The sequence below is a fragment of the Barbus barbus genome (genome assembly GCF_936440315.1).
Source record: "Barbus barbus genome assembly, chromosome: 41".
In the NCBI taxonomy this organism is placed as follows: domain Eukaryota; kingdom Metazoa; phylum Chordata; class Actinopteri; order Cypriniformes; family Cyprinidae; genus Barbus; species Barbus barbus.
The window spans coordinates 19,031,832-19,052,581 of NC_136719.1; the positions used below are offsets into that span (position 1 = coordinate 19,031,832).

General features: G+C 36.4%; 2 protein-coding genes across 5 annotated transcripts in view; both read right to left on the bottom strand.

Moving 5' to 3' along the window:
- Positions 1 to 1,381: 1,381 nt before the first annotated feature.
- LOC306860351 (general receptor for phosphoinositides 1-associated scaffold protein-like) lies at positions 1,382 to 15,614 on the bottom strand. The gene is made up of 8 exons (XM_079402005.1): positions 15,224 to 15,614; positions 11,178 to 11,230; positions 10,255 to 10,309; positions 7,221 to 7,323; positions 5,329 to 5,422; positions 4,653 to 4,719; positions 3,005 to 3,071; positions 1,382 to 2,635 (listed from the first exon to the last, which is right to left on the bottom strand). Exons 1-8 carry the CDS (start codon positions 15,434 to 15,436, stop codon positions 2,130 to 2,132), a joined length of 1,158 nt encoding a protein of 385 aa, XP_079258131.1. The 5' UTR covers positions 15,437 to 15,614; the 3' UTR covers positions 1,382 to 2,129.
- Positions 15,615 to 16,689: 1,075 nt separating this feature from the next.
- Positions 16,690 to 20,750, bottom strand: part of dgkaa (diacylglycerol kinase, alpha a) — a 28,496-nt gene continuing 24,435 nt past the window's right edge. For all 4 annotated transcript variants that reach the window (XM_079401962.1, XM_079401965.1, XM_079401964.1 and 1 more), the window contains exons 20-24: positions 19,752 to 19,842; positions 19,193 to 19,370; positions 18,998 to 19,115; positions 18,596 to 18,656; positions 16,690 to 17,707 (exon numbers count right to left, since the gene is read on the bottom strand). In XM_079401962.1, the coding sequence (XP_079258088.1) occupies positions 17,630 to 17,707; positions 18,596 to 18,656; positions 18,998 to 19,115; positions 19,193 to 19,370; positions 19,752 to 19,842 (526 nt within the window). In that variant the 3' untranslated portion in view covers positions 16,690 to 17,629. The remainder of the gene's footprint in view (positions 17,708 to 18,595; positions 18,657 to 18,997; positions 19,116 to 19,192; positions 19,371 to 19,751; positions 19,843 to 20,750) is intronic.

Here is a 20,750-nt window from a genome sequence, read left to right on the forward strand (position 1 = left end):
GCTTCATGCAGGCGAGTTTTAATTAGGGTTGGAGCTGAACTTCGCATGGCTACGGCTCCCAGCCACCCCTGTACTAGATTGTGGGTGGTTGGTTGGTTCAGCAGTATGTGGTTGCTAAAGTGCTGTAAATGGTTTTTAGCATGTCCTTTTGCGGTTGCTTAGTGGCTCAATAACCGGAGTCACCTCTCAAGTCTTTGAGATTGAAATTACATGCTAAGTTTAACACTTAGAGATAGATCAAACCACATGAGCAAAACTGTAACAATTTCACAGGCTAAAAAGGTGTATAACTTTTTCACCCTCAAACAATACCCCCAGTCGCCTGTGAAATTTCGCCTAGCAACAGTGACTGCACCTTAAGAGCAATAATTATGTAATGCTTACTTTAGCAAACATCATAAGATATAAATATGCATATTAACAAACTTGAGTGTCCCATCTCTACCCAGCTCCCATCTCTCCTGCCGTGCTAACTGAACACAACCCACTGTCAGCCCATTGTTTTTCCCAAGCATTAAATGGCCCATTCATGGCTTTGTTTTGGGTCCCCTTGTCTCCCAACTAATTATGCATTCAGACTTTTTTTTAACGATCATCATGGCATGAAACGACTTCAGCCTTCAAAATCTGCTTAAAAACCCAATTACGTCTTCAGCTGACAAGTTACCCACACACCCGTCTCCATAACCAAAGACAAAACAATAGCTAATCAAGACACAGGGAACTATGCAGTACTGACACCAGTGACCATCCAAAGAGGTTCTGACGTAACGGGCACCGGCTGTGAAGGCAGACAAAAGGGAAACGACGTAAAGAAAGCAAGAGAAAATAAAAGGGGGGAGTATTTCATGACCTGGAAGGTCAGGCTGTATACTGGGGTGATGCGGTTTGTGTCTTGTCAAAGCACCATGGGGGAATGTGTTTGTGTGTGCAGGCAGAGGGCAAGGGTTCAGCTCTGACCTAAAGGAAGAGAATCAAGGCCTGTGGCCTGGAATCACTCTTTAGATGTACATTCCACTGCATATTCCTAACAGCAATCCGCACATTCCCTACAATGATTTCGTTTGACATCACTGAAGGTCTCTCCAGCATTAGAGGAATGCAACCAATCGCTTCATACTACAATACACACAGTCTCTGCCCCATAGGACGATGTTGTTTTTGATGTTAGGAAAGCGCATTAGGGTGTAGTCTTTTGTATGAGCTGCCGGTATCGTAAGTACAAAGAAAAATATTTTGGAAAGGAATCAAAGACATCTGCACAATAAAAGCACTTGTGCTCAAACGGCAGGGAGTTTAGAGTGAAGTGGACTTCAGGGAAAATAACCTGAGCATGTGTTCAACGAAGAGCAAAAAAAAAATTAAATGTACTAGAGAAATTATGAGGGAAAAATACCATCCTTTTATTTCCAATCTACATGGTCTCAAAAAAAGAAAAAAAAAAAAAAAAAAAAAAGTTATTTACACATACATGCCAAAAAGGCACTTCAGGACTTAAGTATTTTCAAATAGGATCAAATAAATAAATGAAAATGTACAAAATGAAGGATTTTTTTTAATTAACAAAATTACAAAAAAAAAAAAAAAAAAACCACAGAGAACAAACATTAAATAACTTAAACATGAACAAAATATGTACAAACCTTTACTTCTTGATTTAGGTGCAAATTGTGCACCAGGAAATAAAATTAGACAATGTTAATAAACTAGTTAAAGGAGATTAACAAAGTGATTAAGACACACTGGTCCACATTTGTGGGTCTTGTTAACTTATATTATGCGTTACAGAATTTTAAACAATATTCCAGCGACAAACAAACATTCACATCTACTCTCAGCATTTTATATGAATCCGAATACTTCAAGTCTAAAACTAATACTTAAGCCCAACCAATCTTTAGCTAATGTTTTGTATTCAGATGCTTTTGGCACACTCAAAATTACTATCAACTTGACCAATCAGGCTCTCAATTTTCCTCCGAAAACTAGATGAAAACACGGTTTTATCATCACTGGATTCTTTGGTTTATCTTGGCGTCCACTTTTGGTCTTTAGTTTCCTTTTCGCTCATTTTAAACATTTAGTCTTTGGCTAAGGGAGTCTTTGAATTCACAGTTCACTTTTGTTTCTCACAGTTTGCTTTCCTCCTCTTCCAGGGGTCGGTTTAGTCCGGGAATGAACTTCAACAGTCTCCGCCTGAAGCTCTTCTGTTTGGGTTTGCGCTGCAGTGTGCTGAACCCTCCACACTGCTGTTTCTCTCCGTTAGGCACCGAGGACGACGATGGCGGGCCCCTCAGGTAACTGCGTGTGCTGGCGCTGCGGGTCAGGGTGGTCTTGGCAGTTGCGAAGAGCTCGCTGGTGGGTCGGATGAGGCGTGGACGGCCGATTTGAGTCTTCTCTTGGTTTGCGTCGAGCTCGTCGTTGCTGGCATTGTTGGAATGCTCCCCCTGGAAGATGCAGGTTTGGTAGAGTGGGTCGTCCTCAGTTGTGGTGGCACTAAGATGGCTGACGCTGCTGCTCGTGCTCCCAGTGCCACATAATGCACGCATGGCAGCAGGGCTCGGAGCTCCCAGACTACCGTATAAACCGGCTGATTCCAGAGACTCGTACATAGCCACATCACTCATGACGATGCCTGTGAGATTGAAAACAGAAAGCTAAATTAACCTCTGGAAATGTTTTAAAGGAAAATTACTCCCCGTTTTAAAATAAGTCTTTAAGGGATCCTGTAGGCTAATAAAGTATTAAGTTAGTATGCTAAGGCATTTAGTTTGATCTTTAATCACACTGGAAAAAATAGCATGTGCTTCTTAATAGGTTTTTCTTCATTTACCACACTCTTAAGTTGTCCATCACAACACTGTGCTAACAGGAAGTGTTTTGTGTGATACAAATACATGCAGAAGTGTGCAAATGTCAGGCTGCCAACCTTTATACCTTATTGAAACAAGCTCATTCAACGGCCTGGTGTAGTAAAGATCGCTATCATGTGCTAAAAACTCACCATGCACAAGCCGCTGCTCCTGCACCATTAGAGATCTGTATTCATCCCATTTCTCATGCAAGGTTTGCTGGAGAGACAGAAAGACACAGTAAGAGTCATTTCAAGTGTCATTCAACTGGTCTGTTCATTTACTTTTTCCCCATCATCATCATAGAGAACAGGGAAGTGTATGGTCAGTGAGGTCAGACGGTTCTCAGTTCTCTATTGTTACTTCTCGCATCAAACTTGAACTCATTGCAGAGTTCTTTGTTGTGTGGTCCATTTTTTTAATCAATTATTTTCACCAAATATGATGAAAAATAACAAAAAGTTCCTCTCTCATTCTAATAAACGTCATTTTTGGATTTATTCTGGTATCTTTTGTTTTTATTTATTTTACTGAATCTCATAATAAAAAGGGATGCATCCATTTTACAATAAACAGCAAAGAGCAGAATATTATTTTAATGTTATGGCAGACAACTGTTAAATTGACAATATCAAAATTTGATGCCATTTCATCTACATAAATGAAAAATAAAACATTAAACTAAAATAAATTGTTTTAAATTCTACAATTAAGTTTCGGCATCACAATATTATAATGTACATTATGAAAAATGGATATTAAGGTTTGCAAAAAATTTAATTTAGCAGTCTTATTAAATTATTAGCGTTTTTAAATATGTGACCCTGGACCACAAAACTAGTCACTAAGTCACATGGGTATATTTGTAGCAATAGCCAACAATACATTGTATGGGTCAAAATGATAGATTTTTCTTTTATGCCAAAAATCATTAGGATATTAAGTAAAGATCATGTTCCATGAAGATATTTTGTAAATTTCCTACCGTAAATATATCAAAACCTAATTTTTGATTAGTAATATGCATTGCTAAGAACCTCATTTGGACAACTTTAAAGATGATTTTCTCAATATTTAGATTTTTTTGCACCCTCAGATTCCAGATTTTCAAATAGTTGTATCTCGGCCAAATATTGTCCTATCCTAACAAACCATACACCAATGAAAAGCTTATTTATCCAGCTTTCAGATAACCCGTATGACTGGTCCAGTGTAACTTTCAGTAAGCCAGGGAATTTTTATTATTATTTATATAATACAATAGTTTTTATAAACAATCTGAATGAGTTTTTTCGTTTTCACTTTATACAAATTTTGTTGTGTTTTTTTTTTGTTAAATGGTTCAATTTAGCTTTTTTCAGTTTTAGTAATTTAAATATTTCAAATGAATAAAAATAAATTGAACGTAGCGGTAACAATTAACATCATCTGACTTTTGACCCTGACAAACGCCTTTGTTCCAAAAAGTGTCTTTCAAATACCACAGAAGTGACAGCCAAAAACCGTATTATAGTTGTATTTAAATTTTATGGCCTAGGCATCTTCTTTCACATAAGAATGTCCAAAGGAATTTCGTTTCGGATAGCGCGGTGTCAGCTGTACTGTGGAATGTGAGGATTAAGACTGGCCTGCCACTGGAACAGGTGGGGTGTGAGAGGAAACAGGTGTGCTCAGCGCTAGTGCTCGGTGCCAGACCGGGGCAGCTGTGTTAAAGCTGGGCTTACATTACAATGCTTGTAAATGTCTCCATATACGAGACGACACACTGTTTGATTCGAGCAAGTGGTTCGAGAGACTTGCCTTTAGATACTGCAGTCGGGCTTCCAATTCTGCTTTTCGTATAGAGTTGCTATAGACCGTTTCTAGCCTACACACAGGAACAAAACACAGCGTTGCATGACAAAGTCACTTCCTATACTGTGTGGTATTACACTTCAAAGCCTCAATCTATTAAACAAAGTCAAAGAGCTCTTAAAAACAGACTTAAAGAATATGAGCAAGTGGGAATACAAAACTCCCCTTCCCCCAAATGCATATAATTTCAGGACCAGCATTGGTGATATGGATATGAAGCGGGAACCTCTTTTTAATGGGCTGCTGTAAACTCTCATTTACAGCATAACCCCATGTTTAAAAGTGGAAATAATTGGGTTAAAAGCCGTGGAGAAGGACGGCATGAACTTCTTTGGATTCATGTGGTTCATATTACTGGTCTCCACACTTTATAAATGGAGGTTCATTTTCACTGGCCTTTTATCTTTTATTAAACAGGAAATAAGAGGGGGAAGGAGAGTGTGGATGCAATCAAGTAATAGCAGATCTAATTTTTCATGCTAATCAAAAGAGACCACAGGTACACTTGGAACAATTTAGTTTTAATTTAAACTTTTAAAGCTTATATTCTACTTTGAGGAAAGAGTGACAATTTCACTTATTTAGGAAATCAGACATGATAGAACACCAAATATCTACATACCTAATGGTGTTGCCTGATGATTTAATGAGCTGGACGATTTCTTTATGGCGAAAGCCTTCCACAGAAGTGTCGTTCACGCTGGCGATCGTGTCTCCTACAAATCCAAGAAAAAGAGTGTTAAACTGAGAATAGATCTGGTTGGACATTGTATAAGCAACATGTGTACTGTGTTTGGCCTTAAATGGATAGTTTAAGTAAATTTCATAATTTACTGTATTTTACAGCGATCACATTCAACTTCACTCTGTTCCTCACAGACACCTATTAAACGGCTTCTGAACACTTGAAATATAATGTGCAAATTGCATTGACTGCATTTATGGTTTGACCTTTTTAGAGCTTGGCATGCACATCCACTTTCATTGTATGGAAAAGAGTAGCACGGACACTCTGCTAAACATTTCCATTTCTGTTCCACTAAAGACAAGTTATACAGGTTTAACCATGAATGAACATAAAAAGTCAAGTATAACTTTTTTTCTCTATTACAAAACTCAAGTGTTTTGGAACACATCTGCTGGAGAGGGGCTGGATTGCGCACATCAATATGTAATGAAACAATTCCTTTTCTCCTTGGAGAGTTTTGGGTTTTCTAAGAGTGTCTAAGAACGCTAAGGTCACATGGTTTTGAGAGACAGGCCAAAGACGACAATAGCGCAAAGCATGCAGGGAATGCAGGAAGCGAAACCAACTCACACGCACAGCAACTCTGAGTAGGAGTTCCTCTTTACCTCTGATCTGACATCAGCATATCTAGGAGTTGTTATTGTTATATTTTGGACTTTGGGGAAGATCAACTGATCTCAGAACAGAGCAAACGGGTATTTTAGATGCAGAACTGTTTGTTCTTTTTTTAAATTATAGAAAAGAATGCAGATTCTGCATATAAAATTTCTTGCAAGTGGTAACAATTCATGCAAGCCTGAATAGGACATTATAGGACAATGACACCAATGTATTTTTAGAAAAGGATTTGTTCTACTTGTCAACTTGTTCTCAAAACTCTAAAGTTGCTAACAAGTTTCTACACGGACTAAAATGACTAAAAAATGCAAATTCAAAAGTTTGTGGTCAGTAAGTTTTGGTTTTGAAAGAAAACAATACTTTTGAGCAAAGTATTAGCAAAGAATTTGTATTAAATTGAACAAATTGTTTAAAAAGAGCTACATTTTAAAGTGCATTAAAACAGAAAAGAGTTATTTTAAAATGTAATATTTTATAACAAAGTTTTTACTGTATTTTGATCAAATAAATGCAGCCTTGATGAGCATAAACTTTTCAAAAACACTTTTCTTACACTTTTAGATATTCCCAAGGGAACTCATGGCTCAAAGTTATCTTCAAGATTTTTAAAGCTTAAAACTTAACAGCTGCTTTTCATTTATACCAAGTAAAAGATTTATGTCAAGTACAGTAAGAACTTGCTAAAACGAAAAGGCAACTACTTTCAGAAAAAAAAAAAAAAAAAAAAAAAAAACAATTATAAATATGCAGCCCACAAAAAAAGCCACAGAGTGACGTGACCGTTTCCGGTTTTACAGTTTGAAAGAGTAAAAATCCACATACGTGGGTGCTGCTCTGTGATATTTGCTCTTGCTTAAACAGCAGGGCTGCCACTCAACTGTCATGGTGTTGACAGATTGACGAGATCTCCAAGTGAGAAAGCAAGCCTTCTGAAATATTACTCCCATTCACACAGACTCATTTTACTGAAAAACAGGATATTCAAAAGCTAGATGAAGGAAACTGATCTTTAAGCTTTAAAACGCAGTAACACACTCCCTGTGACCTCAAGGACCACTCTGAATATTTTAGCCTCTGTGTCAAATGCCGGTTTAGAGCGGGAATTACTGAGCAAACATGAAGGGTGGTGTTAATGTGAGCACACTTACCGACTTTAAGGCCTGCAAGCTGGGCAGGACTGTCTTCGTGGACTTTGCAAACAAAGGTGCACATCTCCACTGAGTTCTCACTCTGGTGATGCAGCCCATATGTCTGTAGACACACACAATAAAAAAAATAAAAAATAAAATAAACAAACAAAGATGTCTCGTTTGCAGAGGGTAACGTTATTTGTAGATCTGCATTCAGATTATACTAAAGTAAACAAAATGAGTCATACGCTAGCAAGGTGTGCCATTTTCTTGTAAACTGTGGCTTATTGTTCGACGTAGCATTGCTAAATTAGGTCCGATAGTGTTTCCACAGTGGATTAACACCATAATGTGCTCAATGACTAGAATGTTGACCTGCGCGGTTTCACAAAGACTGACTGACAGACTCGATGGCTTAAATGATGCTGAATGTGAAGAATGGCTCCAGGTGGTTTACCCACATGCAAACATCCTTGATAAACAAGCCACATCGAAACCTGGCCATTTGAAAAGCCTGGGTTTTGTTGTTGTTTCGATGTTTGAACTGTAAGTGCAGTTCATCACCACTAAACCACACCAAGCCATCTGGCTGAGGTTTACAAAAATGTGTGGCTATTCAGCAGTTTACGTTTTAGCGCCATTTCTGAGAGTTAGCGCACATATACAGCCAGTTTACTTGGTGTCAAAACCAATTTTACTTCTGTACTTTGGCAATTCCCCAATAAAAATGATCCCCAATTGTTCAATTCAGTGAAAATATTATGTTTTTCAGAAGTAAAGCAAGTTACACTTACTTTGAACATATTATATAAGTTAGATGGATATCGTATCAGCGACTCTACATGGGAAAAGCACTTTGTATTAATTTTCATTATATTATCCATCCATTTTACAAAGTATATCAGCTACTCTATACATAGGATAAGCAGTTTGCAAAATGGATGGATAATATAACATTTAAACTGCCAATTAGGTAAATTAGGTTAAAAAAAAATATATGTAATTTTAATAGTAGCAATAAAAGGTAAGTCACGCCAGTAAAATCCTGTGCAGTTTATCCACTTTTCAATAAAACAACAAGTCAGCTGAAGAAAGGACTAGCAAATGGATCTGTGTAAACGGTTATGGATATAAAGAGGCTATAACAAATTATAGTGGTGCGAGAGAATTCAGAGAATGAACTCTATGAGCTAAAAACACCATGCAACTCTACAAAGCAAGAGAAGTTTAAAACAGAACAGGAAAAGACTTCGTGAGACTGTCGATATGCAAAACATCAACTTCTGTTTCCATTATAACTGTAATCAGTAGCTCATGTCGAAACGCACATGCTGATATACTAAAGCCATTTGTATTTTGGTGCCTTTTGTATCAGTGGTACTTTGGTTCATGGATGTGTGCAGATTCAAATGAACATCTGACTTTGCTGTTAGTTTCCTGACGTGCGTGGAGCCCAAATGTTTGCTGTGGCGCACAAAGTTTCCAATCAGTCACCACAGAAATACGCTGTGGCTCCAAGATGCTCTCACGATGTTCGCTTTCACAATGAATGACAATTTCTTGAGTGTAACATGCGTAGGAACGCCTTATTTCAATAGCTTTGAGGATGACTGATGCTGCTTCTCACTTCCCATACAGAAACCCAAAGCTGTTGTTGAGGTTAACAGCTTCATGAGCTGAGGATACTGTTAAACCTCATTCTGTCAAAATGAAAAGGTGAATCTGACTAAACTTTGGGTGACTCTTCATTAAGGTGGTCTTAAAGGAATAGTTTACTCAAAAATGACTGTTGTGTCATCATTTACTCATCCTCGTGTTGTTACAAACGTCAATGACTGACATTCAGTAGAGCATAAAAAGAGAGGTTTTGAAAAACGATCACGCTGCTCTTTAACATTACAATGAAAGTTATCGGCGCCGATAGCCTTGTGGGCAGCGCACCGACATACAACGCTGTTGGAGTTCTGTTCACCCCTGTTCGAACCCCGACTTGAGGACCTTTCCCGATCCCGCCCCTTTCTCTCTCCCACTTTATTTCCTGTCAATTCCGATTGGTCCGGTCACAATAAAGGCTAAAAATAAAAAAAGCCAAAAAATAAATCTTAAAAAAAAAAAAAACTGGGGCTGTCAACTGCCAAAAAGCAGTTAATATTACTTGTGTGCTATATTTTAAACCTTCTAAAGCCATTCATTCAGTCAAGTTTGTGTGAGGAACATACAGAAATTTCAGTGGATATAAAAAAATAAAATAAAAAAACATGCAAATTTACAAACATCTCTGAAACGTGAATAATTTGTAAAGTATTTTCAAATGTTTGGAATCGTCTGTTTCCTTCCTCGTCCTACACACTCCAACCGCTTACGTGAATCTGAGACACTGAGCGCCTCAGGAGATGCAAAGTACAGACATATTTACATGGCAAATACGGCCAACCGTATCCCCACTGCTAAGAGACTCCGAAAACAATGTTGTCTACAGCACGCCATCCTAGAAAACAATTTGTTTCTTGATATGTTGCCTCATGTGACAGAAACTTGATGTCATGTCCTGTACTAGAGGACAAAGCAGGAAAGGAGGGGTCCTCCATCCTGCATCTGAACTATTATACATTACTAAATATAAACTAGCTATCTGGTACATATGTCAAAACAAATGACATACTGCTTTGAACTGGGATAAATAATTACAAATGCAGAGTTCATAATCGGTTCCACATTGAGGAACTGGACTTTGATAAAGTGTACACTGTGAGGAACAAATTACAGAAAAAACAAGCAGGTTCATATACCAAGAGGGATTTCTGATTCGGTCACAACTACAACTGGATTACACATGGATAAACCTTAGCTAATACTCGTTTCTGTCAAAATGAGGTCAAATAAACACTGGTGTCATCAACTGAACATAACAGCTATTTAACTATGAATAGGTCTTACTGAGCGGCACACCCACATGTACAAGCCAAGTCACCTTAGAAAGGTTGTACATTATTTACCACTATTTCAGACACCTTGAATGAATTCAAAAGAGACAGGTTTAAATCCCTCTTACCTGGATCTCAAAGCCAAAGGCCTCCTCCTCTTTCTTCATCATGATAACGGTTTTCCTGGAAGGAAAAACCAAAATAGAGGGTATTCTGTTAATATGAGCTAAAAAAGTAAAGTGCCGTTCTGAATGGTTGTGTCTCAATCTGTGACCTTGACTGATGTTCAATGCTTACAGGAACATGGATGATGAAAGACACAGAGGAAATGCATAATCAACCGCATTATACTGCTGTTTTGAAGGCTACGTCTGTGTGGCGTAATGAGAAAAGTGTGAAAAAGAATAAAAAGTAAAAAAGATTCTGGGTGTGACATCTGAACAGCTCATTTTCAAACCACGTTTTCGGTTTCATACTGTTATACAGTCTGTTTTTTCAGTTCTCAATAACAACAGCCTCAGGGCATGAATGACTATCACACAGGTTAATTTTGAACTGGAGATGACTTCTGTTGGGATAATAATAGTGGTCTAGTCAATTGAGCAATCTCGGGATTCAAACGTGTCCATTATGAATACCATGACATGAGAATCATGACAAGAATGTTTCTGAAAGCACTCATACATCATTAGGCCATCATGAATTATGCATACGCATATACCAAACAATAAAGAGATGCATACAGTGAAGAAAGATCATATCTGACCATCTGGCCGATCCATATCGCACTCCCTTTTTATTCACAGACTCATTCAGGCCTCACTGCAATCATTCGGTCTTCTAAAAAGGCCAGTTTATATAAATCTATAATTGCGGTTGTTTAAGGGCGGATATTTTTATTCCATGACACCTTGGAAAAAGCGTGAATGACTAGGGTCTGACGTTTTAATAACTGTCGCAATAAATAGAGTGTTTTTTAAAGAAGTAACAATGACGCATGCAAACATCAATCAAATCTGTGTAGGTGGAGAACAAGCAGTGGCTCTCTTACCTTTGTGGTTCTGGAGAGAGTGAAAGGGGCTTCCATTTTTGCAGCCCACCATTCTGTTTAGCAAGATGAAGAGAGATGAAGGGAAAAATAGAAAGACAACAAGAGAGGAAAAAAAAAAAAATGAGTGTTTGTGACCTTTGGAATATCTGCCCTTGTGCACTTAGAATTCCCCTCTGATCAACAGGTCTTTTCCCAAAGTTTGAGCTGTAGGCTATGCAACGTGTTAAATTCATGTTGTTTAACAGCTCGCATGACATCACAGATATAAGCTGAAACGCATGTCTGCCTGCCGCTTTCACTTAACCGCTTTTAATTGCAGTTTTCTCTGATCTTATTTTATCTTAACGCTGTAAGCGTGTCTGAAATTATCACAAGGAGATCTAAGATGCAGCCAGGATGGCAAATACAAGTTCTGTCATGTGCTCCAACAGCACTGATGCTCTGGCTGATAACGTTGCAAACCCAAACCGCGCAACGAACATAAGAATTCATTCATATTATGCCCGCTCTTACAGACGCCCATTCAATCGGGCTGTACCTCAACCCCAACAACTTCAGCTTCCCACAAAGTGCACTTTGTGCACGAACCCTCCAAAGCTAGTAAAACCTTGCCTTTCTTTATTTTCGTACACTTTGAGAATTGTCGTAGGGTCCCCCTCAATGACTTCATTTATTTCTATGTAACTAAGAGGGTCCCTCGGGGCCAGTTGGATGGGGTAGCAAAGCTCTCGGTCGCACAATACCCTGTTGTGGCCTGGCGTTCACGCAAAGTGTAGGAGTCCAGATACAGAGAGCTGTTCATAAACTTGCCCTGCCCTACAATCCAAAAGCTTGTCGTGTAGTACTCCACTGTGAGTAAGCTTTGTTTAAGACTAATTTCTGCTAATTAAAATACAACATTTAAATGTTGCAGACTAGATTTGCGTAAACCAGCCGTCAAGTAACCATTGTGTTTGACCTTAAAATGGCAAAACATTGCGGTCATTCTGCCCTAATTCAAATAATTTTAATATTTTTCCCTCAACCTAAAAGACTTCTATTTGTAAACAGCAACATAGTCTTAAAGGGATAGTCCACCCAAAAATGAAAAAAAAAACTGTCATTTACTCACCCTCAATTAGTGCTGTCAAACGATTAATCACATCCAAAATAAAAGTTTGTTTACATAATAAACATACATAGTATACACACATTATGTATATATAATTACAAACACATGCATGTATACATTTAGGAATAATGTGTTACATTTAAAAAAAAAAAAAAAAAAAGTATAATTTTTTTTCAGTGTGGTTGCTCTTTTGTTGGTTTTGATTGCTTCTATTGTCCTAATTTGTAAGTCACTTTGGATAGAAGCGTCTGCTAAATGACTAAATGTAATGTAAATGTTTATTAAATATATTTATATAAAATATAAATATAAGAAAATATAAATGTAAATATAAATTATATAAAATATATATTTTCAAAATATATACTGTATGTGTGTGCATTTATATATACATAATAAATATGCACAGTACACAAACTTTTATTTTGGATTAATCGTTTGACAGCACTACCCTCAATGACAAAACATTGGACATCACTGACCTTCAATGCATGGATAAAAACATTAAACAAATGAAACAACAACAAAAAAAACTAAAACAAAACTAAATACCAAATCAAAACATTAAAAATAAAATTAAAACTAAACAAAAACAAACTAAAACAAAACACTGAGACGGAGGAAGAGTGAAGGGTAAATAAATGACAGTATTTTCATTTCTGGGTGAGCTATCCCTTTAAGAATAGAGTCATAACACATACTAGATTATAGATGTCATTTTGATTGCCACCAGACAGTTACCTGGAAATACTGAGATCATAGACCTATTTGAATATCAAAAGCCATTTCATTACACGGTCAACAACACAACTGCACTGACCCCTGGTCACTCCGGCTCTTTCAATTCTGCAGTAAATTCAGTTCCACACCCCAAATGTTATAGATAGACAATCCGGAGGGGGCTTCACTGCTCCGGACACTTGGTCAGGATCCATAAAACGGCTCGGCTGGCCACACAGGAGGTGGACCGTAAAAGAGCAGGCCCAGAATTCAACAGGGACACATACAAGCGGTTTACAGTAACTCAAAAGAGTCGGTGGAGTCAGACCTGTGTGTGGGTGGTCCAAAGACACCGGGAAACACTTTACACCATGAGTGACCATGAAAAACACTTCAGTGTGTCTAAACCCAAGGGCCAGAACCAAGCAGGCTCACATCTATACGGTCAGATCCCAAGAGAGCACACGGAGTACATTGTAGAACTGACCAGCAGATTAATGCCTCTCTTTGGATTTGAAAGGAAGTGTGGGAATAGACATTGTCTATACTATGTATGCATCTATGCACCTAAAAATAAATAAACATTTTCAGATGTGTAAATATTTTCATTATTATTATTATTATTAATAAGAGTAAAACATTTTCAGATATGCAAATTGAAAACTAATTTGAAATACTGTTAATAATAAATGTTTATAATTTATATGAAAATACATTAATTTATTGTTAATATAATAATAATAATAATAATAATAATGTTTTAATAAAGTTTAGCTTACGTTAAAAAAAAAATCTGATAATTAATGGTTGCTACCTTAAGAAAAAAAAAAAAAAACAAAGTTGAGCTTACAACCTTTGACCTTGTGAAAAAGAAAGAAAAAAAAAATTATTTTACCACTGAACAGAAGTAAAAGTTGTATGAAAATTGGCCAATCTCTACTTTCTGTGGCATGATGTGAATAATCGCCTGTGTTGCATGAAAAATTATGATTCAGAGTCATGCAGAAATGGAAAAAAAAAAAAAAAAAAAAGTGTAGCCACTTCTAAATTTCTGCATGACTGCTCACACACATACATTCAAATGAGCTTCCTCAGAAGAACCGTCACATGCTAATGGTCACAGATGCACATTGATGAACAGGTGTGAATGAGCGCAGGTCAAGAAATTCCTTACATGCCAAGCAAAGTGTGACAACTGCTTGAGCCATACAAACAGGGTCTAATAGTCTAATTGACTACCTAACTGAGTCTAGCTGATTTAACTAGTCCCAAACAACAGTGGTTCTTAATCCTGGAGTACTAGAGTATTGCACATTTGGAATGTCTCATACCCAGTTCAGAGCATCAAACAATGAGCTGATGATATGGATCAGGTGTGTTAATAAGAGAAACATCCAAAATGTTCAGTTCAAGGCTATTCCAAGACCAGGTTTGAGAAACACTGTCCTATGAAGTTACATCCAATAATGGTGGCATATAAACGTTAACAAGAGAGGTGCAGCTCAACTTGTGTGCCTTCAAACTAATCAAACTTGAATGTTGCATGCAACTGCTGGTTCTAATGAACGCAAACTCATCACAGGACTGTTGTTTCTGTACTTAATTAAGACCAGACAACATCAAAAATATATATATTCAAGATGTTGATGCATAGAGGGCAGATATAGAGGAGGTAAACGTGTAATATAACTTCTAAAGCTTTGACTCCAGTAGCTGATATTAGTATGAGTGATGAAGCAAGTTCAATTTTAACTCAGAAACACGCTGTGGAAACTACAGCTCGACCTTGCTAAAGAAAAAACTGTTTTGCTGGTCTCCCATGTTTTGTGAGACCAGCTAAAACCAGTTTAAGATGGTCTAAGATTATTCAGGATGAGGATAAATAAGGATATGCACTCAATATCTGGCTATAGTGAGAACTTGCCAATATTGCTCTAAAAACAGCAATATGGTCTCCCAACCGGACTTTCTGAAAAGTGCATTTAAAACTACCCCAAACACCTTGATTATGGGTTGGTTAACTAAGACCAGTTAATCACCTTAGGCTGGACTAAAACTTTTTTTTCCTCCAGAAGGGAATCAAAAGTAGATAAATATCACATGTACTGAAAATGTACAACTAAAGGTTCATTAATATTTCGCCATGGTACATGTAAACAATTAAGGAGTCAAATACAACAAACTGAATCTCGAGTTTCAAATGAAGAGCTCTAACCTTTTTGAAGTTCCTCGGTAGGGTCCCTCCAGAGTAAGCGAGGGTCTTATAATTATAAACCTCAGTGGAGTTTGCGGGTCCACGAGCCACGGTCCCACAGCTGTCCGATTTGGAGGACGTAAAGTAGATGTCCCCACTGTCATGACACAGCGACCCGCTGTCCGGATCGTTTGAGTTCATCTTCTTTATGCGTCGGAAAGTCATATTTTTCATAGTCCGCGTGTCACTAAATAAGAAGGCAACCGTATATGAAAGAAGAGCGAGAGATGAAAAGTACTGAGTGTGGGTGAAAAGCCACCCACTCGCCACCAGCCAGCACTCCAACAAGTGCAATAATCCCCTGCTCTAGCTCAGCAGCAGCATCTGCGGACACACTCGTCGCGTTAGAAACGCACATGTGAAGGAAATAATTTAGAAGGGGGCGGGGCCACACAATTGGCGCGATGCGATTGGTCGTCATGCACAGAAGTTCTTTAGAACCGTTTCGAAAAGAGATTCTTAATACGTCACGATGTATGATTGTAAACGATTATTATTATTATTAATAGCAGTAGTAGTAGTATTTATAAGATGCTTATAATTTGCATTAATATTAGTCAATACTGAACTTAATTTACTTTACTTTTGTCATTTAGCAGACGCTTTTGTCCAAAGCGACTTACAAATAAGAAAAAGTAACTAAAACTAAAAGTTACAACTCTATAAATACTATATACCCACATATTTACTTACTTTTTACTTTACTTTTGTCATTTAGCAGACATTTATTTGATCTTTTTTGCACAATAAATAAAATACCAACTCAGAGGTTTTGTATGTGAGTTGATAAAACTCGAAGAAACATATTTCAGGTACATTCGTAATACTTCTAGTGTTTGGAAGTAACTTAATTTTAGCCACACCATTCAGCGGTTCACTAATGAGTGGTTCATTCGAAAACCACGTTGTCGTTTTGTGAACCGACTCTTTGAAAAGATTCGACTCTGAAGAACAATTCATCTACGAATCAGAATCAGACATCGTTAGCGAATGTCATGGTTAATAAAAGTACTGAACCTTGAGATTGAATCAGACATAATAAAGAAGGCCACTGTCCTCACATACCGATGCAACTGTGGCAACATTTTTTGGTAAAAAAAAATTTTTTTTAGCTCATTTTGATACTGATATGTATTATTAATTACTAATATTTGGGTTATCATGAGTTATCACATGCGAGTTTGGAAGAAAGAATGTAAAAATTAATTACGATATACTAACTAACTAAATACTTAATTTCAGTAAATAAATGGTATATGAGAAAATGAATTTTAGCACTTGAACCGTATGACTGCTGATCAGGCTCGTGTGAATGAGTCAAACTGATGGCGCCCTCTAGTGCTTTTATGCAGTAAACACCTTATGAGTGTTGAGGCAAATTATGGCATTATGAAACCTTTATCAAAACAAAGAGATACACTGCAAATCATTTAACATTGAAATGTTTATTCAGACACATTCACAAAATTAAGAGATCCTCTACATTCTCAGGAGCAACGTAAAATAAAAAAAAGCCTGCCAGAGTGCCATAAATGTGCAATCTAAAACATTTAGGATTTTGCCCATTGAGTTATCTGAAATTGACTGCTAGCGGTGTAAATGTATGAAATGTTGCAAAATCAGTTTTACACAACTGACTCGATACATTCTTAATACAATGAAAATAACCTAATAAAATGAGTTAACATACTGTTGGTTTCATTTCAATATTTTATCTAAACATTACACCTACTATTGGTGTTTACATTTTAACAGCAAATAAATTAGATGCCTCATAAAGCTCTTCAGATTTTAATTTGCTAAAGCTAGTCATTGTTCTGGTAAAGATCACACTGGTAATTTGAGTAATCTGACATTCATGATTAGTAAATTAGTGAAAATATCTAAAGGAATAACTAAAAGCAGTGTGCAGAGTTAGCGAAGATCTATCTCTAATATTTAAACCACCTATACAGCAAAGTCACTGTGCATCAAACCTTGATTCATACACTGGATGCTTTGGAGTGATGCATATTTTTATGTATATCTACATAACCTTAAAACAAATATCCAACCTATTTACTTGGAATGACCTGTGCACATGATATGTGTATCACAGCAAAAAATGCATGCAAAAATGCATGAGCTACTGTTTAAGTGCACTACATTTCTTTAAAGAGAGCATATTTAATGTTAAGATGGTCAAGCGAAGAGATTGTACCTCATGTAAGGATAATTTCCTAAAAACACACAAGGATTAGAGTAAGAGCTAAAAGCTTATTAAGCATTTGCTGCAAAATTTACATACACTGTCATTATCTTCAGAGTCCTTGTTAATGCACACAGAGTTTCGACGCAAACTGAATCATCCTCAAGTGCAGGTAAACTCTATTTCAGGTTGAAAAAGCCAGATTTGGCTTGAGGGCCCATCAGCATACTGGCTTGGTTTTTGTGTGTGATGTGAATCTGAGGAAGAAGAAAAAAACTGATAAAACAACACATTAAATCTCATTTTAATGCTGACATATTTCTATTGGTTTAAACCGAAATAAAAGGAATTGTTTACTTAAAAAAAAATTGTACATGGAAACTGACTCCAAGATGTAGATGTGTTTGTTTTGAAACAGATTTGGAGAAATTTAGAATCAGCTGTTTGGACTCTCATTCTGACGGCACCCATTCACACCAGTAATGCTAAATTTCTCCAAATCTGTTCCGATGATGAAACAACATCTACATCTTGGATGACATTTTATAGTTGAATTAATTTTTGAATATATTTTTTTATAGTGCTGTCAAACGATTAATCACATCTAAAATAAAAGTTTGTTTACATAATATGAGTGTGTACTGTGTATATGTATTATGTATATATAAATACAAACACATGCATGTATATATTTAAGAAAAATACGTTATGTTTATATATTGAATATATTTATTATATAATATAAAATAGAATAATATTAATATATATACACATGTAAATATTTTCAAAATATATACTGAATGTGTGTGTATTTATATATACATTATATTTATATTATTTATATATTTTTTTGATTATTTAGAAACAAGACTTATGATATCTAAACACTGTTTATGGAGTTTATTAGTAGATTTGTAGACAAACTGTAATAAGACTCGACTTGGTTGAGTTGAGTGAATGAATCAAATGATTCACTCACAACACACAAAAAGATTTTTGCTTATTATTACTACAGTGTAACCAGCAGAGAGGGTCACTAAACAAATCAGTGTATAAAACTGAATCTTTTTAGTAATTAGATTCAAATTAGTCACCTGGATGAATCAAAGTAAATTGCTTAGAAATGCAGTATGGTGAACACTTACGGTACAAGGTGGCTGCATCCACGGTTCTCCATCAATTTGCATGGGCAAAGGCTTCTTTGTCCTATAAATGAGTGTACAGTTTTGATTAAAACAATTAGGTACATTTTTAGAAAGAACCAGTGAATCATATCACGGGCAACTGCTTGGGTGACTGATTAAGCACACATTCACATTATCTGACTCAATAGTGGTTGACAGAGTGTTACAGAAGAAACTGACCATCCCCATTTAATGACAAAAGAATTAATGGAATGTAATTTAAATATTTTACTTCTGAAAAAGCAAACAGAGGAGTATGCAAATGCATGTAGACTAGACAGTTGAACATGTCTGAGCATGTCATGACTTGTTTATGCCTGTATGATTTTGTTTAAGAACATTTTCTGGTAACGTTTATCTCACCTGATGGTAATCTGAGATGTTTTGGCGAGTCGGACTGCGCTCTTCAGCCCTGTGTATATCTGTCCCATCTCAATGGCTCCTTCCAATCCCACCAGCTCCATGCGTTTGTCGCTCATGTCTGTTTGGAGACAGTCCCTTGAGTGTTTTGGATAATCTTCATATTAAAAGTTTCTCCCTGCATTGAAGGAAACGTACCTTGTGGGCTCACTTTTAAGACTTCGGGGTCTACTATGACTTCGGGCAAGTCCTGCTCCGCTCTGTCACTTTTTTTGGCTTCACCCCACAGGTTTGAGCCGCCGTGCATGCTGGGAATGTTGAGGACGGCGATGCCTTCCAGAGAAAGATTACTGAGATCCAACTGGGTCCCGCAACACTAGATAAGGCCAGACAGAGGCTCTGGGGTCAGTTCTGTTACGTTTGTCAGATTCAAAATGATTTCTAGCTGAATACTTCTAATGTGCGTAAGCAGATTTTTAAGTAATGAATTGCATTTGCTTCATATTCTGAATTAATGCCCCTGATCTGGTAGATTGAAATGTTCCTGGCTTGAGCTCTGACAGATGACTAATACCAGAAGCAGGTTAATAACAGGTGTTAGCACTCTAATGCCCTCACTGTGCTCATGCTTTTAAGTTGATGCCTTTTGATGGGCTTTCAACACAAGGAAAGAAGGAGCCAGGGTAGCTGGAATGATCAATAACCTCTTTGAACTTACATGGGAGTGTGATCTTTTTTGTAAGGTGTTTTTCCTTACCTCAATGGTGAGACACTCCTTGAGTTTTTTACAAGATGCTGAGATCGTCTCGGACGTGGCAAATTCAAAATACCACAGTTTGTTCTTCATTCTGTAAGAAAGGATATTTGTAATGAAAACGAAGCCACAAACTCATTGCTGATCATTTTCTTGATGGTGTTTATGATTTGTGCTTTTGATAATTAAATTGAATGTTAGACAAACTGCTTTTCAAAAACAACAACAAAACTATAACATATATACACTATAGTTTAAAGTTCGCAGTCAGTGAAATTTTGAAAGAAGTCTCTTATGCTCACCAAGGCTGCAAATATTTGATAAAAAAATACAGCAAAAACAGTAATATTGTGAAATATCATAATTTTAAATTCACAGTTATTACAATTTAAATGACAATTTTCTATTTGTATATGTTTTCAAATGTAATTTATTCCTTTGATTACTCCAGTCTTCAGTGTCACACGATCCTTCAGAAATCATTCTGATATGCTGATTTGATGCTCTAATAAAATTTATTTTTATTATCAATGTTAAAAACATATGTGCTGCTTTATATCTTTTGAAACAATGTACATTTTTAAATTACTGTAATTTATTTTAATGCTGAATATTTTTTTTATAAAAAATAAATAATAATAATAGTAATATTTTGTTACAGTTATAAGTATCTTTATTTCCTTCCAATAAAGAAATTCACAAACAATAATTAAATTCCAGGAAATAATCAGCAAAAATTACTTTATTTTGTTTTTTTTAGAAAACCACTCGATTTCATTCAAACAAACAACCTCCATTTACAATGGTTTTCGTTAAGTTTAAAAATAATTTTAATTAATAAATGAACATTTATTTCATGTTTTCTACAAATAATTTACATCAAATCCACTGTTCTGCTGTGCATTGTAATGAACATTAGACATACACCCTGTTTACAAACATCACATAATTATAAAAGGCCAAGACTGAGTTATGGTCTTATTTCATAAATATTAAAATTAG